The sequence below is a fragment of the Aythya marila genome (genome assembly GCF_965140915.1).
Source record: "Aythya marila genome assembly, contig: HAP1_HAP1_SCAFFOLD_154, whole genome shotgun sequence".
Taxonomy (NCBI): Eukaryota; Metazoa; Chordata; class Aves; order Anseriformes; family Anatidae; genus Aythya; species Aythya marila.
Window position 1 is genome coordinate 294,822 of NW_028137218.1, and position 21,709 is coordinate 316,530.

General features: G+C 48.4%; 2 protein-coding genes across 2 annotated transcripts; one reads left to right on the forward strand and one right to left on the reverse strand.

The window, feature by feature from the left end:
* Nucleotides 1-9,129: 9,129 nt before the first annotated feature.
* LOC309891037 (olfactory receptor 14A16-like) lies at nt 9,130-10,062 on the reverse strand (the record flags this gene model as incomplete). Its single annotated transcript, XM_082785430.1, has 1 exon — nt 9,130-10,062. The coding sequence occupies one exon, from the start codon at nt 10,060-10,062 to the stop codon at nt 9,130-9,132; it is 933 nt and encodes a 310-aa protein (XP_082641556.1).
* Nucleotides 10,063-20,112: 10,050 nt separating this feature from the next.
* On the forward strand, nt 20,113-21,072 carry LOC309891038 (olfactory receptor 14C36-like; the record flags this gene model as incomplete). The annotated part of the gene is made up of 1 exon (XM_082785431.1): nt 20,113-21,072. One exon carries the CDS (start codon nt 20,113-20,115, stop codon nt 21,070-21,072), a length of 960 nt encoding a protein of 319 aa, XP_082641557.1.
* Between the last annotated feature and the right edge of the window lie 637 nt (nt 21,073-21,709).

The following is a 21,709-nucleotide window of genomic DNA, read 5'->3' on the forward strand; positions in this document are numbered from 1 at the left end:
TCTACTAAATTAACAGGTTCCAACAATTCCCTTGTAGGGAGAGGGGCCTTACTGAGACATCTTGATAGATTGGAATGGAGGTCAGTCACCTACCATTTAAAATTTAACAAGAACTAATGCCAGATGCTGCACATCAGACAGTGTATTCCTGGACATACATGTAGATTGGGGGATGAGTGGATGGAACATAACCCTGCAGAAAGAGATCTGGGGGCTGTGGTTCATGGTAAGCTCAGGATGAGTTAACAATGTTCCCTGCAGTGACCATGGTTGAGTTGATCCTGCAGGAGGGCAGCATAGCTGAAAAATAGCAAGCTCACAACTCTGGTCTTTGGGAGAGCAGTCTTTGGCCTCTTCAATATCTGCTCAGAAGAACACTGTGGGATAAGATCCTGGAGAAAAGAGCAGTCCAACAAAGATTGTTAATATTCCAGGATAACCTCCTACAACATCAATAACAGCACATCCCAGGAAAGATGAAATCAGGCAAAAATGGCAAGAGGCCTGCATGGATGAACCAGGAGATCCTGGCCAAACTCCAACCCAGAAAAGAAGCAGAGCAACACTGGAACAGATAACATGAGAGGAATACAGAGGCCTTGTGTGGGCATGTAGGGATGAATATCGGAAAGCTAAAACCTGACTCTAATGGGATTTGTCCATGGATGTCTACGGCAGTAAGAAGGGCTTCTGGAAGTACATAGGTGACAAAAGAAAGTTTCTGGAATATGTGGATCCACTGCTGAATGAGGCCCAGGATCTGTTGACACAGGACAGGGAAAAGACAAGAGGTGCTGAGTTCCTTCTTCACCTCAATCAGTACAGGCAAGGCTGCCCTTTGAGAATCCCAGGTCACAAAGAAAGGGGAAAGTCATGTACACTTGGAGGGAGTGGGTCAGGTCAGGGCATACTAGACCAAATGGGATACACAAGTCTATGGGAGCTGATGGGATTCACCCATGAGAGCAGAGGGAGCTGGCTGATGTCCTTGCAAGGTCACTCTCTTGGTCATCTGGGATCAGTCCTGCTGACCAGGAGAAGCACCCCAAGACTGGAGGAAGGCATATGTACTTCCTAGCTGCAAGAAGGACAAGGATGAGAGCCCAGGGAAGTACAGGGTGTTCAGGCTCCATTCCATCCCTGTGAAGACGATGGAGCAGTTCATCCTGGAACCCATTTCCAGGCTCAGGAAAGACAAGAAAATCATCTGGAGCAGCTGGGACATCTTCATATAGGGGAGGCCACGCTTGACCAATTTGGACATGAAATGTCCATGCTGAAATGACTGACCTGGCAGAAGAAGGCCGAGCAGTGGTTATAGATCTCCTCTGACTTCAGTAAGGTTTTGTAGTGGACTAACCTGAAAGTAGCTAAGCACCACACAGCAGCTAATTTTGTCCCCCCACCCAGTGGGTCTAAAAGTGAGAAAGCTTGTGGGCTGAGATAAAGAGAGTTTAATAAGTAAAGCAAGAGCTCTGAACACATTCAAAGTAAAATGAAAATAAAATAAAATAATGAAATGAAATGAAATGAATTGAAATAAAATAATAAAAATAATAAAATAAAATAAAATAAAATAAAATAAAATAAAATAAAATAAAATAAAATAAAATAAAATAAAATAAAATAAAATAAAATAAAATAAAATAAAATAAAATAAAATAAAATAAAATAAAATAAATGTAATAAAAAGAACTCGTTATTCTCCACTTGTCATTGACGAGCAGAAGTTCAGCCATTTGCAGGAAAACCATGTTTCATCAAGTGTAACCATTAGTTGCAAAGGAGGATGTAATATTTTTCAATATTCCTCACACCATGAATAAAAGAAAAATACAGACTTTTTTAGTGTTTCTTCAATAGCTCAATAAATGCCTATCTTTTTATTTCTGTCTCAGCTCAGCATAATAGACACATCAACTTAGTAGAGCAGGTCCAGAGCAAGGCTACAAAATCTTTCAGAGGGCTGGAGCAGGTCTGTTATGTAGAGAGGCTGGGAGAATTGGGGTTTGTCAAGATGGAAAAGAGAAGGCTCCAGGGAGACCTTACAGCAACCTTCCATTACCTAATACGGGCCTACAGAAAAGCTGGGGAGGGACATTTTATCAGGGAATGTAGTGACAGGACAAGAGGTAATGGCTATAAAACTAAAAGAGAAAAGTTTTAGATTAGATATTAGACATTCACTTACTGATGAACCACGTAAGCACAGCATCAAGGGTTTCTGTTTCTCATACTGCCCCCCATGACATGTGGGTTGAGAGCATGCAAGATATTGTGATGGGACACAGTCAGAAAAGCTAATGCAAAGAGATCAAATTGCTGTTCCCCACCATTCAGCCCCCCCCTGCAGCCCACTACCCCACTACCAAAAGCATGCCATGGACAGCAAACACACCTTCTGTAAAGAGAGGCTGAGAGAGTTCGGATTGCTTAGTATCGAGAAGACAAGACTCCATGAGAAATTATTGTAGGTTTCTAGTACATAAAGAGGACCTGCCCATGTGTGTAGTGATGAAGTGAAGGGAAGCAGAATGAGGAGAGGAGAGGAGAGGAGAGGAGAGGAGAGGAGAGGAGAGGAGAGGAGAGGAGAGGAGAGGAGAGGAGAGGAGAGGAGAGGAGAGGAGAGGAGAGGAGAGGAGAGGAGAGGAGAGGAGAGGAGAGGAGAGGAGAGGAGAGGAGAGGAGAGGAGAGGAGAGGAGAGGAGAGGAGAGGAGAGGAGAGGAGAGGAGAGGAGAGGAGAGGAGAGGAGAGGAGAGGAGAGGAGAGGAGAGGAGAGGAGAGGAGAGAAGAGAAGAGAAGAGAAGAGAAGAGAAGAGAAGAGAAGAGAAGAGAAGAGAAGAGAAGAGAAGAGAAGAGAAGAGAAGAGAAGAGAAGAGAAGAGAAGAGAAGAGAAGAGAAGAGAAGAGAAGAGAAGAGAAGAGAAGAGAAGAGAAGAGAAGAGAAGAGAAGAGAAGAGAAGAGAAGAGAAGAGAAGAGAAGAGAAGAGAAGAGAAGAGAAGAGAAGAGAAGAGAAGAGAAGAGAAGAGAAGAGAAGAGAAGAGAAGAGAAGAGAAGAGAAGAGAAGAGAAGAGAAGAGCTAGGGATCAGGTAGGTATAAACTTCTATTCTGAACTGGACTGCTGGTGAACAAGGTGCCCAAACTCCATTTTACACTGTCAGGCACACTGTCATTCAGGTGAGAGGGCTGTTAAATGAGGTGCCTCATTCTTCATTCAGCACATGGAATAGTAATTTCTGTGCAGGAGGAGTGGGTTTTCCTCAGAGAAGTCTACCTTACTTGTCACTTTTATCTTCTCCTAGTGTAGACCTGCATGCCCTGAGGCAGCAAATGTCCAACAGCAGCTTCCCCAATGAGTTCCTCCTCCTGCCATTCACAGACACGCGTGAGCTGCAGCTCCTGCATTTCAGGCTCTTCCTGGGCATCTACCTGGCTGCCCTCCTGGGCAACGGCCTCATCCTCACCGCTGTAGCCTGCAACCACCACCTCCACACCCCCATGTACTTCTTCCTCCTCAACCTCGCCCTCATCGACCTGGGCTCCATCTCCACCACTGTTCCCAAAGCCATGGCCAATTCCCTGTGGAACACCAGGGCCATTTCCTGCACAGGTTGTGCTACCCAAACCTTTCTGTTAGTCTTTTTCATCTCAGCAGAATGTTATCTTCTCACCATCGTGTCCTATGACCGCTACGTTGCCATCTGCAAACCCCTGCACTATGGGACAATAATGGCCAGCAGAACTTGTGTCAACACGGCAGCAGCTGCCTGGGGCAGTGGTGTTCTCAACACTGTCCTGCACACTGCCAATACCTTTTCTCTCCCCCTCTACCAAGGCAATGCTGTGGACCAGTTCTTCTGTGAAATTTCCATAGATCATCAAGCTCTCCTGCTCAGATGCATACCTCAGAGAAGTTGGGCTTGTTGTGGTTAGTGTTGTTTTAGCATTTGCTTGTTTTGTTTTCCTTTTGCTGTCCTATGTGCAGATCTTCAGGGCTGTCCTGAGGATTGCCCCAGAGCATGGCCAGCACAAAGCCTTTTCCACTTGCCTCCCTCACCTGGCCGTGGTCTCACTGTTTCTCAGCACTGTCTTTTTTGCCTACCTGAAGCCCCCTCCATGTCCTCCTCCTCCCTGAATCTTTTGCTGGCAGTTCTGTACTCGGTGGTGCCTCCAGCAGTGAACCCCCTCATCTATAGCATGAGGAACCAGGAGCTGAAGGATGCAGTGTGGAACCTCATGACTGTTTTTCAGAAGTGATAAATTATCTGTCTTCCTTCTCATATCACTCATAATATAACTCATTACAGGTGAGATGTATTTTTAATTTTTTTCTCATTTTGCTTTTCATTTCTTGAGATAATATTGTGCAAAAAGAAATTATTTTTTCATCTTCTTCCATGTAAACACCCACCTGTTTTGAATGACTCTGAGATGTGGTGGAAACAAGGTTTATTTAAAGTGTGTTTGAGATATATTTAAATAAAAGGAAGGACCTGCAGTGACTTTTTTGTCTGAGATCCTTCCTCAGACACCTGTGGTGGAGCTGCAGGGGCACTTGGCTGTGTGTAGAGAGTCCTGGCACAAGAGCACTGCCAGGGAGCCTCAGGGCTTGGTCTTTCCTGTCCACAGGCAGGGTCAGGCCAGGGGCATGTCTCTAAGACAGCTGGCTCCGTACCAGCATCTCCAGCATAAAAGGGCATCTGCCTGGGGCAGTGCCTGAAGGCTCAGCTCTTCTCCCAAAGCTGCTCAAATGGATATTGCAAAGGAACGGAATTGAAGTAGGCTCCTTGCTCTGTTTGATTCCTTGTGGGCTTATGAGGATGAGATCAGCTGATCACCCAGGGTCAGCTTTTAGGCAGGGAGGGCTGATTCTGGTATTGCCTACATGGATATGGTGACTCTACCAGCCTGTATCCACAGCATGCAGTAGGTGTGAAGGCAGGCAGGCATCTTTCTAGAGGGAAGTGGAAGCTGCCAGAAGAGCCCAGGGAATCATCAGGGACGGTGTGTGTCAAGGAATCAGCAGGGCATGGAGCCCACAGAGCATGAGCATATCCAGGGTAGAGCCACCCAGAGATACTATGCAAGATCTGGGCTGGAACAGGCAAAGGAGAGCTCTGCAACTCCAGGGAACACAGCAGGCATAGGGAAAGAAGTCTGCTGAGTTATTTGTTACACCTCTGGTGAAATTTCATAGACTGGATCTAGTAAACCACACAAAACCATCCCTTGACATTGGAAATTGCTGCCTTCAGGGGGCAGTGGCGACCTGGTTCAGGAACGGCACGGCGACCAACCCCAGGCCGCTCAGTCCATTGGCTCACAGACACCAATGTGGTGGATGGCAAATGGCATTTATTGTCGAGTCACATGGTGTTATATAGCCGAGGCCCACAACGTCACTTCCGCTTGCTTATGTCACAGACCACGTGCTACTGTCCATTAAGGGAGGGGCTCCACCTTTCCGTACAGCGCGACATCTTCTGGATGCCAGACCCTAACTACCCACATTTCCCCCCTCCCTATGCACAACCAAATTAGCTAAAATATAACCATCTAAAAAACGGTTCTGGTAACAATCTTAAGAGGCAGACATCATAACTTAAATAAAAAACATAAGGCACAATAACCAGGAGAAAACTAGGAGGTAACTGGTAATCCTGAGTAAATACACTCTTAAAGTAGTTGTTGGTGTTCTACCAACATAATGTAAACTTTCTCTAACCGACTTTTAACAAACAACACAAGCTTATTTAGTATACAAGGTCCAAAGATAAGATCACACAAAGGCATTGCAGCCCCCCACCCACGGAGGCCGCTTTGCTGTTGTCTGGATTCTGCCAGTGTGGAACTCTCAGGCTTAGACAGGACGCTTGTGACTTATTGGCTTCTCTTGTCACCGGGGTATACGGATTATGGGGGTGTCTGATGATCTGTTCCTGTGAACAGAAACTCAGTTTTCATTAGTTTTAGTCTGAAGGTCCGGTTTGATGGACTTAAGCAGACACCATTTGACCCTGCCATCTTTTTTGACTGCAGCATACCCTCGTCCTGTCAGAACTAATTTCCACCCTTGTTCCCATTCTCCCAGCTCATTTCTAACTATAACTGACGGGCCTTCTTCTAGCGCTCGAGAATTTTCGCGCTCGCGATTTCAAACCCATTTGTTTTTAGTTTCTGAGACTGTTGACACTAGCTGGTCCACTTGACTTCCTGACAGCGCAGCGATCAGGATATCGTCCATGTATTGGATGATAGTCGTGGTCGGATCACTGTACCGAACTGGCACCAGCGCCCGATCCACTGTGATCTGGCAGATAGTAGGCAAGTTGATCATTCCTTGAGGCAGCACTTTCCACTGGAAGCGTAAGTTGGGGTGTTGGCTGTTTGGAAACACAACAGAGAAAGCAAATCGCTCCTTGTCTTCTTCATGTAAAGGTATTGAGAAAAAACAGTCCTTAATATCAAGGACGGCACAAGGTTGCCCTTCCGATATCATAGAGTTCATATGCAAAAACATTAGGACAGGACCCATTGGTTGCTACGACTGGGCCTTTTGCCTCCACAGGCAGTGATGAAGAGTCGACCGCTGCCTGGAGACGATCTGCAAATTGTGTAAAGCTCTCACTTTCACTTTGTTTTATTGTTGACCATGGCGATGGTTTGGCAATAACTCTAGAGGCTGTCCGAATAGTTTCTCTGGCCGCACGAGTAGTTGCCATAACTTCATGGGCACACAGGCCCTGGGCTTGCGCCTGGGGGGTGATCATTGTTGGGTCCATACCCATTAGCCACTGCAGGCTAGAGCCATATAGTGGGTGATCCGCCCCAGTTACTTGGGCCAGTTGTCTCATACAGTTGTCCTCCCATTCTTGTTTAAAAACGATCATCCCTGCCCCATCAAAAATCAGTCTACAAGTTTGTTTTATATCAAACGGGAGCATATCGTCTCCCCCAAAAACACCATCTATGAGGGTGGAGACCATTGCAGAATTAAGTTCTTTATCCGCGATGGCTTTAACAATCGCTTGTACATCCTTAGGGTTTATTGGTGAGTGGACCCTCTGTTCCCCGTCCGTCACCCGGACCTGGAACGCTAGTGTGGCCAATGGAGCCCAGTCGGCACATGCAATCTTAATTTTCCTCCAATCCGTGAGACGAATTTCTCCCCCTCGCGGTGCAGCTTTATTTCGGATGGGGATATTTTTGCTTTTGACTCAATCTGTCCCCATTTCCTCCTCCTCCTCCGAATTTGAATCGGTATCTGATCCGGAGTTGGAGCTCGACTGACTCGTCACCTCTGAGTTGATACGACCTTCACAAGGATTTCCATCTTCCTTATTATTCCAGGAGCATCCTCCCTGCCGGGCTGGTCCCACCACTCCAGCTGCCCTTCACCTGAATCCAGGAGTTTTCCCGGGTTTTGGCACCACTTGTTGCCTTCACGGGGTAGTGGCGACCTGGTTCAGGAACGGCACGGCGACCAACCCCAGGCCGCTCAGTCCATCGGCTCTCAGACACCAATGTGGTGGATGGCAAATGGCGTTTATTGTCGAGTCACATGGTGTTATATAGGCGAGGCCCATAACGTCACTTCCGCTTGCTTATGTCACAGACCACGCGCTACTGCCCGTCAAGGGAGGGGCTCCACCTTTCCGTACAGCGCGACATCTTCCGGATGCCAGACCCTAACTACCCACAGGGTGTCCAGAGAAGAGCCCAGCCCAGACCCTGCTCTGCTGGTCCTCCCTGTCTCTCCCAGGAGGCCAGCCCAGCTCAGCCCATCCCCAACTCTCCACACCTCCTTCTCCTTTCCCCAGCCCAGCCCAGCTCAGAAGAGCAGCCCAGGCTGGGAAGGCCCCAAAGCAGCAAATGGAGGAGTGGAGGGCAGTGGCAGTGTCCCTGCTGCTGAAATTTGCAGGAAATTCCCTTCCCACAGGCATTCTGCAACCCTGTATGCTAGCCCTGCTCCCCAGCACAGCACAGCACAGCACAGCACAGCACAGCACAGCATCACACTGCTGGCCCTGGGGCTCCTCAGGCACCACCACTGCACACACACAGCACCCTACTCTGCTCCCGGGACACCCCATGTCCCACACAGCCTTGCACCAGCCCAGCACGTCTGGGCTGGCCTGAGCAGCCATTCCTGCAGCCCCTGCCCATGCTGCCCACAGCCCCTCAGCTGGCGGTGCTGCCCTGCAGAGTGAGGGGACTGTGGTGCTCGGGGCTGTGAGGCACTCTGCAGGGCCGTGCTGGTCAGGCTGGGAAGTCAGAGCCAGCCGGTGTGGGACACTGCCATTGAGTGCCTCCCACACAAGTGGTTCTTTGGCCATGGAGGGTGCACACAGATAGCCCTCCTTCTTCAGAGTCAGAGACTCATGGAATAGCCTGACTAGGAGGAACCCACAAGGATCATCAAGTCCAACTCATTTCCAATGTCATTAGATGTTTTGGGGTGGTTCACTGTATTCAGTCTATGAAATTTCACCAGAGGAATAACAACAAATCCAGCGGATTGTTTTCCCTATGCCTGCCATGTTTCCTGGAGTTGCAGAGCTCTCCTTGCCCTGATTTAGCACCTTGAATGCTTTAGCACCTGGGTGCCTCCACATTGGACAGACTCATGTTCTGTATGTTCCATGCTCTCCTGCCTCTCCTGAGCAACAAGAAGAATCAGTCCTCACAGTAACACAAGGGCTCTGAACAGGAATGTGGGAGGTGAAAGAGAGCAGCCTAGAAAAAAAAAAAAAATAAATAAATCCTGGGGCCCCCTGGCAGTGCTGCTGTGCCAGGACTCTTTTTCCCTCCACCTTTCCACACATCCAAGTGCCCCTGCAGCTCCACCACAGGTCTCTGAGGAAGGATCTCAGACAAGCAAATCACAGCAGGGTTCTTTCTTTTATTTAAATACACAGAGAGCCTGGCTTCTTGTTTACTCCATGTCTCAGAGTCACACAGACAGGTAGATACTGAAATGGAAGGGGATGAATAATGACATTTTTGTGTACAACACTATCACATGTAAATCAAAGATAAGATAATGCAACACAACCACACACAAATTTCCAACAACTAGGCCTGTAATGAGCTACATTATAAATTATATGCAGAGAAAGAATGGCAGTTTATTGGTTCTGAAAATATCCAGTTACCAATTTGCACACTGCATCCTTGAGCTCCTTGTTCCTCATGCTGTAGATGAGGGGGTTAACTGCTGGAGGCACCACTGAATACACTACTGCCAGCAAAAGATTCAGGGAGGAGGAGGATACAGAGGGGGGCTTCAGATAGGCAAATAATCCAGTGCTGATGAACAGGGAGACAACAGCCAGGTGAGGGAGGCATGTGGAAAAGGCTTTGTGCCGTCCATACTGTGAGGGGATCCTCAGCACTGCCCTGAAGATCTGCACGTAAGAAAGCACAACATAAAGAAAACATCCAAATGCTAAGCAGGCACTAACCACAAGAAGCCCAACTTCTCTGAGGTAGGCATCTGAGCAGGAGAGCTTGAGGATCTGGGGAACTTCACAGAAGAACTGGTCTAGGGCATTGCCTTGGCAGAGGGGGAGGGAAAAGGTATTGGCAGTGTGCAGCAAAGCATTGAGAAAGCCACTGCCCCAGGCAGCTTCTGCCATGTTGACACAAGCTCTGCTGGCCATTATTGTCCTGTAGTGCAGGGGTTTGCAGATGGCAATGTAGCGGTCATAAGCCATGATGGTGAGAAGAGAAAACTCTGCTGAAATGAAAAAGAAAAAGAAAAAAATCTGAGCAGCACATCCATAGGAGGAAATGGCCCTGGTGTCCCATAGGGAATTGGCCATGGCTTTGGGAACAGTGGTGGAGATGCAGCCCAGGTCGAGGATGGCGAGGTTGAGGAGGAAGAAGTACATGGGGGTGTGGAGGCGGTGGTCGCAGGCTATGGCTGTGATGATGAGGCCGTTGCCCAGGATAGCAGCCAGGTAGATGCACAGGAAGAGCGCGAAGTGCAGGAGCTGCAGCTCACGTTTGTCTGCGAATGGCAGGAGGAGGAACTCAGTGGGGAAGCTGCTGTTGGACATTTGCTGCCTCTGGGCATGGTTGCCTGTCCATGGAGGAATAGACAGTGACATGTTAGAGAGACTTTTCTGAGCAAAAACTAAACCTTATTTCAAAGAAAACATCCTTAACAAGGCTGTATCCTCACTGCATCTTCATCTCAAGAAGACTTGCTCCTGCCTGGATTTCTGCATCTGTCTGCCTAAGGATGCCACAGAGACCATGAAGATCCTCTGTAATCTCAGCAGTAATCAGTGCTGCTGGTAAAGAACACCAGGGGTGCATCTCAGGTATCCACTGGCCAGAGGCATCTCCCTATTTACAAGTGATGAAAGGGACATCCAACAATCCCACAAAGAAACAAAGAAGGTTGTGTTGGTGCTGCCTGTAGGTTAAATGGTGTGGAGTGAATATATGAGTTTCCTCAAAGACCTACAAATCTCTTTTAACTGTAATGCTTTATGAGTTTAGGTCCCTTCTACAATCCTAACAACACCATTATCATCTCCCTGACTGCCGTCCAAAGCAGGAAGTTGAAAAATGAGACCTCAGAGAGTGCCATCCCTTCAGTTATGGCATGTGTTGTTCTTCCCTTTCAAGAATCTCCCCCAGAAATGCTCTGGGGGTGCTGGGGAGATATGAGGAGCCTGGCCCATGTAGCAGCCCCCTGCCAGCAGCAGGACCCTGTCCGGCCCTGGCCTTCTGGTCCTTCCAGCCACAGCTTCTCCCCACAGCACCCTGGGAAGCTCCCCAGGCAGGCTGAGTGCAGAGCCTCGCAGGTGGGAGAGGCTCTGCCCCGGAACAAAGCCCCTGGGGCTCAGCAGGGACCCTGCTCTGCACCACAGCCCTGGGCACCCTTGCTTGCTCCCTGCTTGCACAGCCTGCAACTGGTCCTGTGAGAAGGAACCCTCATGTCCTGTCCCACTGATAGCTTTGGTAGGTAATCCCTGCTCTGGAGCTTGTCATTCTTCTGTTATACAAAGAGAATTCTCCAAAGATAAATATCCAAAGAGTTCTCCTGAAAGATCCCATAGGCTGTGGGATTTGCTAGCAAATCTGGAGATGGCACAGGAACAACAGCTGTGCTGCCCTGCAGCCACAGACTTACCCTGTTCAGGGCTGTGAAGATTTCTCCTGCAGTGAGCTCTCAGCATCCCCCACTCCACACTGCCTTTAATATCATCCTCCCTTCTCTCAGCCGCCTTTGTCCCCTGCAGGCAGTGCCCCCAGCCCTGCTGCACTGTGCAGAGGAGCAGCTCCTGGGCAGAGCTGTCTCTCAGTGCTGCCCGCTTGCCAGGAGCTCCCCTTGGGCTGAGAAGCCCAGCCCAGTTCAGCATCACAGCTCCAGCCTAATGCCTCTCTGTCTCTCCCCTCTCTCATGTCCCTTGAGATGTCCCTGGGCCTCCAGGGGAATCAGCTTTAAAACACACTGAAGTAATCCCTGATGTTCCTTCCATCAGCCGCTGAAGGAATCTCATTTCCAGCACTGTCCTTCCTTATTCAGAAAATGGATGAGGTCCAAGGATCACCTTTCCATGCCCTGTTTTAAGGCAGGACACTCCTGCAAGGACAGGGATGGATCTTCCTTCTCCCTGCTGAGGGAAAGGTTTCAACTGAGCCAACCAAGGCACCTCCTTCTTTGTTTGCTGTCCAAAGGCTAGGAGGATACCTTAATGTAATCCAGATGTATTACCCTGCTCTCTCTTCTGTGACTCACATTTGGAAACTGCCCTGGCTATGTTACGCAGTGACCATTCACTGCCTCTACTGTGAACAGCGCAGGGAGCTCTTGGCAAGTCCCTGGTCCTCCAGGGGAATCAACTCGGAATCAAACCAATGCAATCACTGTTCTTCCTGCTGTCAGCTAGGGAGAGACACCTATTTCCAGTGCTATCTTTTCTCTTAAATCAAAATAAATGTTTGATATGGGAATCATCTTTTCTTGTCCTTTTATTAGTTAGGACACCCACAAATTTTATTCCATTTCTTTCAAGCACCTGTTAATATTCCGGAGAATGAATCTTTTTCGCTGCAAATGAAATCCTTCTGTCTACACAGACTACACAACCCAGCAAGCTCATAGAATCATAGAATATTTGGGGTTGGAAAGAACCTTAAGGTCTAGTTCCAGTCCCCGTGAAATGGGCAGAGTCTCGTCCCACCTGACCAGTTTGCCCAAGGTCCCATCCAACCCGACCTTAGACATTACCAGCGATGAGGCATCCACCACTTCTCTGGGCAACCTGTTCCAGAGCCTCACCACCCGCTGCGTGAAGAATTTCTTCTTTAGATCTGATCTAAATCTGCTCTCTTTTAGCTTAAAAGCACTGCCCCTTGTCCTATCACTACACTCCCTGATACAGTCTCTCCAGATATTTATCCTATGTGTCTCCCCCTGTTCTCTTAAGAGTAGGGAGGGAGAGAGTGGCTGTGCGGTGCTTGGCTACCTCCTGGGGATAAAGCACATCACATCTGGGGACACAAACCTGACAAACAAGTGATAAAGGAGGCAGTGAGGGAGCCAGACCTGGTCAGTCACACTGACTGCTGAGAGTATGAGAGAGGATGTTTCTTCCAGTGAGTTTATCTGACCAGGTTTCTTGTCAGTTGAGAAACCAAGGGAAAACAGGGAATACTGGTACAAGGGGATGTCCTATAAGGAGAGGCTGAGGACACTTGGGTTGTCTAGTCTGCAGAAAAGAAAGCTGAGGAGCAACCTCATTTTTCTCAGCCACTGTCTTAGGAGGGCAAGTGGAGAGGGAGGTGATGACCTCTTCTCACTGGTAAATGATCAGAGAAAGCGTGCAATGGCACACAGATGCACCAGGGAGGTCCAGACTGGAGAGTGGGAAAGTTGTCTGTACTGTGAGGGTGGTCAGACACTAGAATAGGCTTCCTTGAGACCTGTTTTTTTTTTTTTTTTTTTTTTTTTTTTTCCCAGCCTGTCAGTGTTCAAGAAGCATTTGGACATTGCCCTCATTGATATGCTGTAACTTTTGTTTAGCCCTGGAGAGATCAGGTAGTTGGACCAGACAACCTTTGAAGGTCTCTTCCAACTGAACTATTCTGTTCTAGTCTAGTCTTGTCTAGTCTAGTCACTACCCATGTGCGTAGGCCCATTTGTGTATTGGAAGACCACAATAATGCTTCCTGGAGTCTTCTTTTCTTCAGGCTAATCCCAACTCTCTCAGCTGCTCTTCACAGGACATGTATTTGGTGTGCATGGCATGCTTTTGGTAGTCAGGTGGTAGGTTGCAGGGGGTGCTGGATGATGAGGAACATCAATTTGATCACTCTGGGTTAGCTCTCCTGGCTGTGTCCCATGACAATGTCCTGCACACTTCCAACCTACATGTCATGAGGGGCAGTATTAGAATCAGAAACCCTTGATGCTGTGTAGACACACTCCATGACTGTTTCTAAACCTTCTCAAAGCCCCTGCACTAAAACACCTCATCCCTGGAGAATCCTGTGCAACAGCTGTCTTGAAGAGTGTTTGTTTTGTTTTCATCTTTCCTTTAACATGTGACCAAGTCTTGGAAGACAGCAGATGTTACAGAAGTCTTTGTTTGGAAGACATAGTTGAGGCTGAGCTGAGAACTAAGTGAAAAATATGTGTTTATTGAGTTAATTAAGCAACACTGAAAAAAAAATAAAATTCTTTTGTTGATGGTATGCAGAATGTTAGGAAATACCTTGACTTCAGTAAGGCTTTTGACACCGTCTCCCACAGCGTTCTCCTCAAGAAACTGGCTGCTCTTGGCTTGGACTGGCGCACGCTTCGTTGGGTTAGAAACTGGCTGGATAGCCGGGCCCAAAAGGTCGTGGTAAATGGAGTCAAGTCTGGTTGGAGGCCAGTCACTAGTGGTGTTCCCCAGGGCTCGGTGCTGGGGCCGGTCCTCTTTAATATCTTCATCGATGATCTGGACGAGGGCATCGAGTGCACCCTCAGTAAGTTTGCAGATGACACCAAGTTAGGTGCGTGTGTCGATCTGCTTGAGGGTAGGAAAGCTCTGCAGGAGGATCTGGATAGGCTGCACCGATGGGCTGAGGTCAATTGCATGAAGTTCAACAAGGCCAAGTGCCGGGTCCTCCACCTGGGATGCAATAACCCCAAGCAGAGCTACCGGCTGGGAGATGAGTGGTTGGAGAGCTGCCAGGCAGAGAAGGACCTGGGAGTGATGGTTGATAGTCGGCTGAATATGAGCCAGCAGTGTGCTCAGGTGGCCAAGAAGGCCAACAGCATCCTGGCTTGCATAAGAAACAGTGTGACCAGCAGGTCTAGGGAAGTGATCGTCCTCCTGTAGTCAGCTCTGGTGAGGCCACACCTCGAGTACTGTGTTCAGTTTTGGGCCCCTCGCTACAAGAAGGACATTGAGGTGCTTGAGTGGGTCCAGAGAAGGGCGACGAAGCTGGTGAGGGGTCTGGAGAACAAGTCCTACGAGGAGCGGCTGAGGGAGCTGGGCTTGTTCAGCCTGGAGAAAAGGAGGCTCAGGGGCGACCTTATTGCTCTCTACAGATACCTTAAAGGAGGCTGTAGAGAGGTGGAGGTTGGTCTATTCTCCCACGTGCCTGGTGACAGGACGAGGGGGAATGGGCTTAAGTTGCGCCAGGGGAGTTTTAGGCTGGATCTTAGGAAGAACTTCTTTACCAAAAGGGTTGTTAGACATTGGAACAGGCTGCCCAGGGAAGTGGTGGAGTCAGCATCCCTGGAAGTCTTTAAAAGACGTTTAGATGTAGAGCTTAGGGATCTGGTTTAGTGGGGACTGTTAGCGTTAGGTCAGAGGTTGGACTCGATGATCTTGAGGTCTCTTCCAACGTAGAAATTCTGTTATTCTGTGTAAATATGGCATTTGCCTTTGCAAGTAATGCTTCTTGCAGCTAGGAGTGGCCTTGCAACGACATCAGCCAGCTCCCTCTGCTCTCCCGGGTAAATCTCATCATGTCCAATAGGCTTGTGTATCCCATTAAGTCAAGTATGCCCTGACCTGACCCACTCCCACCCAGTGTACATTTTCCTTGCCCCTGTCCTTCCCCCAGTCTCTGTGGCCTGTTTTTCCCAAAGGCCATTCTTGCCTGTACTGACTGAGGTGAAGAAGGAATTCAGCACTTCAGCCTTTTCCCTGTCCTGTGTCAACAGATCCTGGGCCTCATTCAGCAGTAGGTCCACATATTCCCAAGTGTTCTTTTTGCCACCTATATATTTCTAGAAGCCCTTCTTACTGCCTTTGACATCCTTGGTCAAATTCCATCCGAGTTGGGCTTTAGCTTTCCGATATTCATCCCTACGTGCTTGGGCAAAGCCTCTGTATTCCTCTGAGCTTATCTGTTCTTGTTTCCACCATTGCTGTGCTTCTTTTCTGTGCTGGAGTTTTGCCAGAACCTCCTGGTTCATCCATGCAGGCCTCTTGTAATTTTTACCTGACTTCCTTACTCTTAGAATGGACTGCTCTTGATGTTGGAGGAGGTGATCCTGGAATATTAACCACCTTTCTTGGACTGCTCTTCTCTCCAGGGCCTTATCCCATAGGACCCTTCCAAGCAGATGGCCGAAGATGCCAAAGACCAGGGCTGCAAACTTGCTATTTATTTTGTTTCTCATTGTCATTGGAGACAGCAGGCATAGTTTGCCATGGTCCCACAGCTGAGGTGTGACAACCCAAAAATGTATCGATGCCCTCAACTGGGAGCACAGACCAGAACAAGCTGCAGTCTGTGCTTTTTGACATTCGTGAAGTCACGGCCAAGGCATGGTGGGACAAGTCATGCAACTTGGAATGCTGCAATGGGTGGATACAGACTTTAGGACAGACAGAGTGGAATGATCCAGAGTTAGATTTCCTCATGGAAGCTGCTTGGATATATGGAGCTCCTCTATGTGACCTATGAAAAGTTCTCTGAGCACTTGTGGGTGCCAATCAGAGAAGGGGTCACTAAGGGTGCTATCATGGTGGGAGAAAATAACCTGCAGCCAGGGCAAGGAAGTGGACATAGTCATTGTTAAGCACCCCAAAGAAGTCTCTTAGAGTAAGAGTCTGGGAAAAAAAAAAAAAAAAAAAAACCCTGAGGGTTTTTTATTGTCCCTGCCATTTTCCAGAAGGGGAACAGAACTGCGTGCAAACAGTCCAGGTGGTTTCTGGAGTGTCTTGGGATAGCTTCCTTGTCTAGCTTCCAGATAGTCCAACAGAGGTAATACAAACCTGGATCTGATACCTGCATGCCAGAAAGAGCTTGTCAGGGATGTGATGATCTGTGTCAGCCCTGTCTGTCATGACCCTGAAATTGTGGGGTCCCAGATCCCAAGGGGTGTGAGAAAGGAAATAAAAGACTTTTAGTGGTGATCCCAGGTGAGCCGCACACAAGTTCAGAACAGTGGTTGGATGCCTCACAAGTTCTGTGCAGGGGTGAGGAGGCAATAAAGCCCTGGGCTGGTGTCCTCTTGTGGTCCTCAGTGGAAGGAATGGCAGCCCTAGATAGCTGAGAGGACAAGGACCTCAGTTCTGTTGGTGGAGGTCCCAACTGTGATATACGTTCATCTGATTCATGTCAGTATGGAACAATGCTAGGGCCGCATGGTATGATGAATGTGACCTTCTGTCTTACATACCCTTGTATAACCACAAGTCTAAGAAAAACTGAATGGTTAATGTATAGAGTTCTTGTACCTTGCAAAGGAATTTGTGTCACTAGAGAGCAGTTCTGTCTGTCTCTGGGTCCTGCACTGGCAATTTAATTCTTCCACAGATGTGGTTTCTTCCCTTTCCTCCCAGTGTCCCAGTCTCCCCCTCATTATAGTCAAATTATGAAATCTTCAGAAATATTCCTCAAATCCATGAGCCTATTTGCTTTTGTTACTGATTCCGAACTCTTATTCCTAACAGTTACAGCCTTTTTGCCTTCTTTGTGGTTGATTTAGCACTGCTATAGATGTGACTGGACTGTCCCTGTGAATGGCCTGTGAGGAATGTTTTAACTACTCGTGAAGCGTCAATAAGAGAGCTATTTGTGTTTGTATGTTCTTTCTTTGAAGTCTCTGATGTCTGGGGGTTTCAGAACAACTGCTAACAACTAGTGACTGTTATGGCTTCTGAATGGGACAATATGCAAGCCCCTGATATCTGTCCAGGTGGCCAGGAGATTAAGGAGAAGAAAAAAGAAGCTGAAGGATGGCTAGGAGACAAAACTTGCAGAGGACGCTGTGTAAGCTTTTGACATGCTGCCAAGGAGCACAAAGGGGAAGGACAAGAAAAAAAACCTGAAGACTACGAGCCTTCAGCATGAAAGACCCCCAGAGAGCCCCGGGGGACCAGCGGAGACTGATGCGCATGCTCCAGTAGGAGGGTTTGGATCCCGGAAGCTAATTATAATAACCCAGGTTTTTTTAGAAGTAGTAATGAATATGTATTAGTCTAGGAGCATAAAAATCAGCTACTTGATGTAACTGGGGTGCATCCTGGTGGAGCGAAGACTCCCGGCGCACCCAGCGCTGTTTGCTTACATCTATTCCTTTAATAAATTGTAAACTTTGATTATAATCCTATTTTGAAGACTGAGCCATTTATAACACAACCATGCCAAAGACCTCAGCTATTCCCACCACAATCTGTCCAATGCTTTTGCATGTCTGTGCTTGTTTCTCTGCAGATAACTCTTATGTCACTTCAAAATAAGTGATAATAAATCTTTCTCCATTAATTTTCTCCCAGTTTTGGGGAGGAGAGAGAGATGATATAGGGGAGTTTTATAAGATTTAGCTAACTGCCAAGGGACTGCTCCCAGGTTAGTGACAAGGCACAAAGGAAGGCAACAATTTTAGGCAGTATACACTGACAAAATGCCAATACCTATATTCCCAATCTCTGAAGTCCTAATGACTGCTAACCTGGACATCCTCTGGCACCTCGAATGTCAAATGGAGTTTGCATTTGAACAACTCACTGCTCTTCTCTATCTCCTGTAATTACTGTGGGAGCTTAAGCTAGAGTATTTTGTACATACCCAAACAGAGGTGAGAGAAATCACATCACCCATGTGTGCATTTGTGGCTGATAAGGAAGGTTCTGGGCCCTGTTTCAGGCCTGGGATATCAAACTGAGAATGAGATGCATGAATTGACTGACTGTGGTCACTGCCCTCAGCTTGGGAGAATGTGATTCCTGACAGCCATAGTCTAGGTGTCCTGCCTAAAAGTGGAAGAGGACAAAGTAATTTTTTGATGAAACTTCTCATGATAGAAGAAATGACGTTGCTGGCACTAAGTGTTGCTCCTCAGCTAAGGGAGGGAACATCAGGGATTGCATCAGTCTGATTCAAAGTTGATTCCCCTGGAGGCCCAGGGACTTGTCAAGAGCTCCCTGTGCTGCTGAGCTGGGCCGGGCTCCGGGGCCCAACGGGAGCTCCTGGCAAGCACGCAGCACTGCAGAGAGACAGCTCTGTCCAGGAGCAGCTCCTCTGCACAGCACAGCAGCAGGGCTGGGGGCACTGCCTGCAGGGGACAAGAGTGGCTGAGAGAAGGGAGGGAGATGTTAAAGGCAGAGCGGAGGGGGGATGCTGAGAGCTGACTGCGGGAGAAATCTTCAGAGCCCTGAACAGGGTAAGTCTGTGGCTGCAGGGCAACACAGCAGTTGTTCCTGTTGCCATCTCCACATTTGCTGGCAAATCCCACATCCTATGGGATCTTTCAGGAGGACTCAGGACTCAGGAGTTTTTTTTTTTTTTGTTTTGTTTTTTTTTTTGGATAAGAGGAGAATGACAAGATCTAGAGCAGGAATTACCTGCCAAAGCTGTCAGAATTACAGGAGATGAGGGTTCCTTCTCACAGGGCTGGCTCCAGGCTGTGCAGCTGGGTTGCAGGCAGGGGTGGCCTTGGCTGTGGTGCAGAGCAGGGTCCCTGCTGTGCCCCAGGGGCTGTGTGCCAGGAGAGGCCTCTGCTGCCTGGGAGGCTCAGTACTCAGCCTGCCTGGGGAGCTGCCCAGGCCACTGCAGGGAGAAGCCATGTTTAGAAGTAGCCCTCAAACAAGGGCAAGGCAGGGCAGGGTCCTGCTGGAGCCCAGGGGCTGATGCCTGGAGCAGGCTGCTCAGAGCTCCACAGCACTCCCAGGGCATCTTTGGGGAAGATTCTTGAAAAAGAAGAGAAACAGCTACACTGCCAGAAGGGAAGAAGCTCCATGGGGTCTGTTTCACTTTTCTGCCCTGAAGGGCTCTCTGGACAAGTCACAGCAGCTCCTTAGCCACTGGACACAATGAATATGTCCCTGGAAATTGCCTTGGGAAAGGATGTGTCTGCAGGGCAGAGCTGAGCACACTGCAGGTGGGACAGGGTCTGTGAACAATGGCAGGGAAGAGATGTGGAGACAGGGAAGGAGCTGCCAGTAGGGACAGTTCCAGGCAGCAGTGATCTGTGTAGGGAGGGAGAGGGAACTGCTGCCTGAAACACCAAGAGAGGGGGGATACAGGCACTTCCTGCCAGGCCTGCAGTGCAGGCACCTTCTCTGCAGCAACCCCCTGCTCTCCTCTGCCACCCAGTACATCAGCCAGTCTCAGCGCCTGGGGATTTAGTGCATGAACCACCATCTCCTCAGCTGGACCTCCAGAGGAAGAAAGGAGCCTGTGTCCTGCAAGGTGATACACAATGATGAGGCTAAGAGTACCTGCCCTGCAGTGTCATGTCTCTAGGTGGCATGCAAGCTTGGTAGGGTGTAGGTTTCACTGCATGCCCATCTGCTTTTCTCTCTGTCAGCTGGTTGGAGCATTGTGGTATTCATTCTCATTTCTCCACCTGTACGTGGCTCTCCTACTTCCTTTGTCTGGGAAGCAAGTGCGTGTAAACATCTGTTCTGACACGGAGTGCTGGGTACTGCTCTGAGCATTTCTTCTTGGGAACAAGGTGTCCAAACTCTATTATAACCTGTCAGGCATGCTGTCATTCAGTTGGGTGGGTTGGATAACAAGCTGACTCATTCAACTCAGGGAATGGTGATTTTTGTGAGAGAAGGTGTGAGTTTTGCTCAGAGAATTCTGCCTTGTCATTGTCTTTTCCTCTAGTGACAGGTGCACATGGCCAGATGCAGCAAATGTCCAACAGAACCTTCCCAACAGAGTTCCTCCTCCTGCCATTCGCAGACACTCGCGAGCTGCAGCTCCTGCACTTTGGGCTCTTCCTGGGCATCTACCTGGCTGCCCTCCTGGGCAACGGCCTCATCTTAACAGCCATAGCCTGCGACCACCGCCTCCACACCCCCATGTACTTCTTCCTCCTCAACCTCTCTCTCATTGACCTGGGCACTATTACCACGACTGTCCCCAAATCCATGGCCAATTCCCTATGGGACACCAGGGCCATTTCCTATGCAGGCTGTGCTACCCAGGTCCTTATGTTTGTTGTCTTTGTTGCAACAGAGTTTTATCTTCTTACCATCATGGCCTATGACCGCTACATTGCCATCTGCAAACCCCTACACTATGGGACAATAATGGACAACAGAACTTGTGTCAATGTGGCAGCAGCTGCCTGGGGCAGTACTTTTCTCTATGCTGTGCTGCACACTGCCAATACCTTTTCCCTTCCCCTCTGCCAAGGCAATGCCCTGGACCAGTTCTTCTGTGAAATTCCCCAGATCCTCAAGCTCTCCTGCTCAGACACCTACCTAAGAGAAGTTGGGCTTCTTATTATTAGTGTCACTATAGCATCTGGGTGTTTTGTTTTCCTTGTGCTGTCTTATGTGCAGATCTTCAGGGCTGTGATTAGGATGCCCTCCCATCAAGGACGGCACAAAGCTTTTTCCACGTGCCTCCCTCACCTGGCCGTGGTCTCCTTGTTTGTTAGTACTGCCACTTTTAGCTACCTGAAGCCCTCCTCCATTTCTTTCCCATCCCTCGACCTTTTGCTAGCAGTTTTGTACTCGGTGGTGCCTCCAGCAGTGAACCCCCTCATCTACAGCATGAGGAACCAGGAGCTGAAGGATGCAGTTAGGAAAGTGATTTGGTGGATGTTTTTCAGTTCTTATAAAGATCCCTTCACTCTCCACAAATGAACATCAGTAATCCTCTTCCAGGCATGTTTTTGTGTTTTTGTTGTTCTCATTATACACACACACACACACATATATATATCTAGTCATTATGGCTGTTTGTGCTCCTTGCATCCCTGCATAAATATTTGAATATTTAGATTCCCCAAATTGCTATGAATCCACGAACCTGTTTGCTCACATATGAAAGCTGTATAAATGTGCATTTAACACTGTGAGGGAGTCAGTGAAGACTCTCATAACATTGCTGTACTAAAATGGAAACACCCCAATGCTATGCTCAAAGCCTGAGCCTGAGCTGTCTTTACCAAACCAATGCCAAGGCCCAAATAATTGCTGCTCATAAGAGTCTGTTCCTCTTTTGGTTCAGGAGGAAATGGATCATTATCACATTTGTGATCTTTCAGAGACCAAGGGCTAGATTTAAGACTTACCCATGGATGTCTACTGACAACAGAGGCAGTGAATGGTCACTGCATTACATAACCAGGGCTGTTCCTACATCTGAGCCATAGATGATGTCCTTCAGGAGAGGCATCTGGAGCTGCCTGCGGAGCCCAGGGTACTTCCAGGGACAGCAGAGCCTGGTATGAGCCATGACTTAAGCCCCTTTGAAAGTGAGATCTCCCACTGTGCTCTC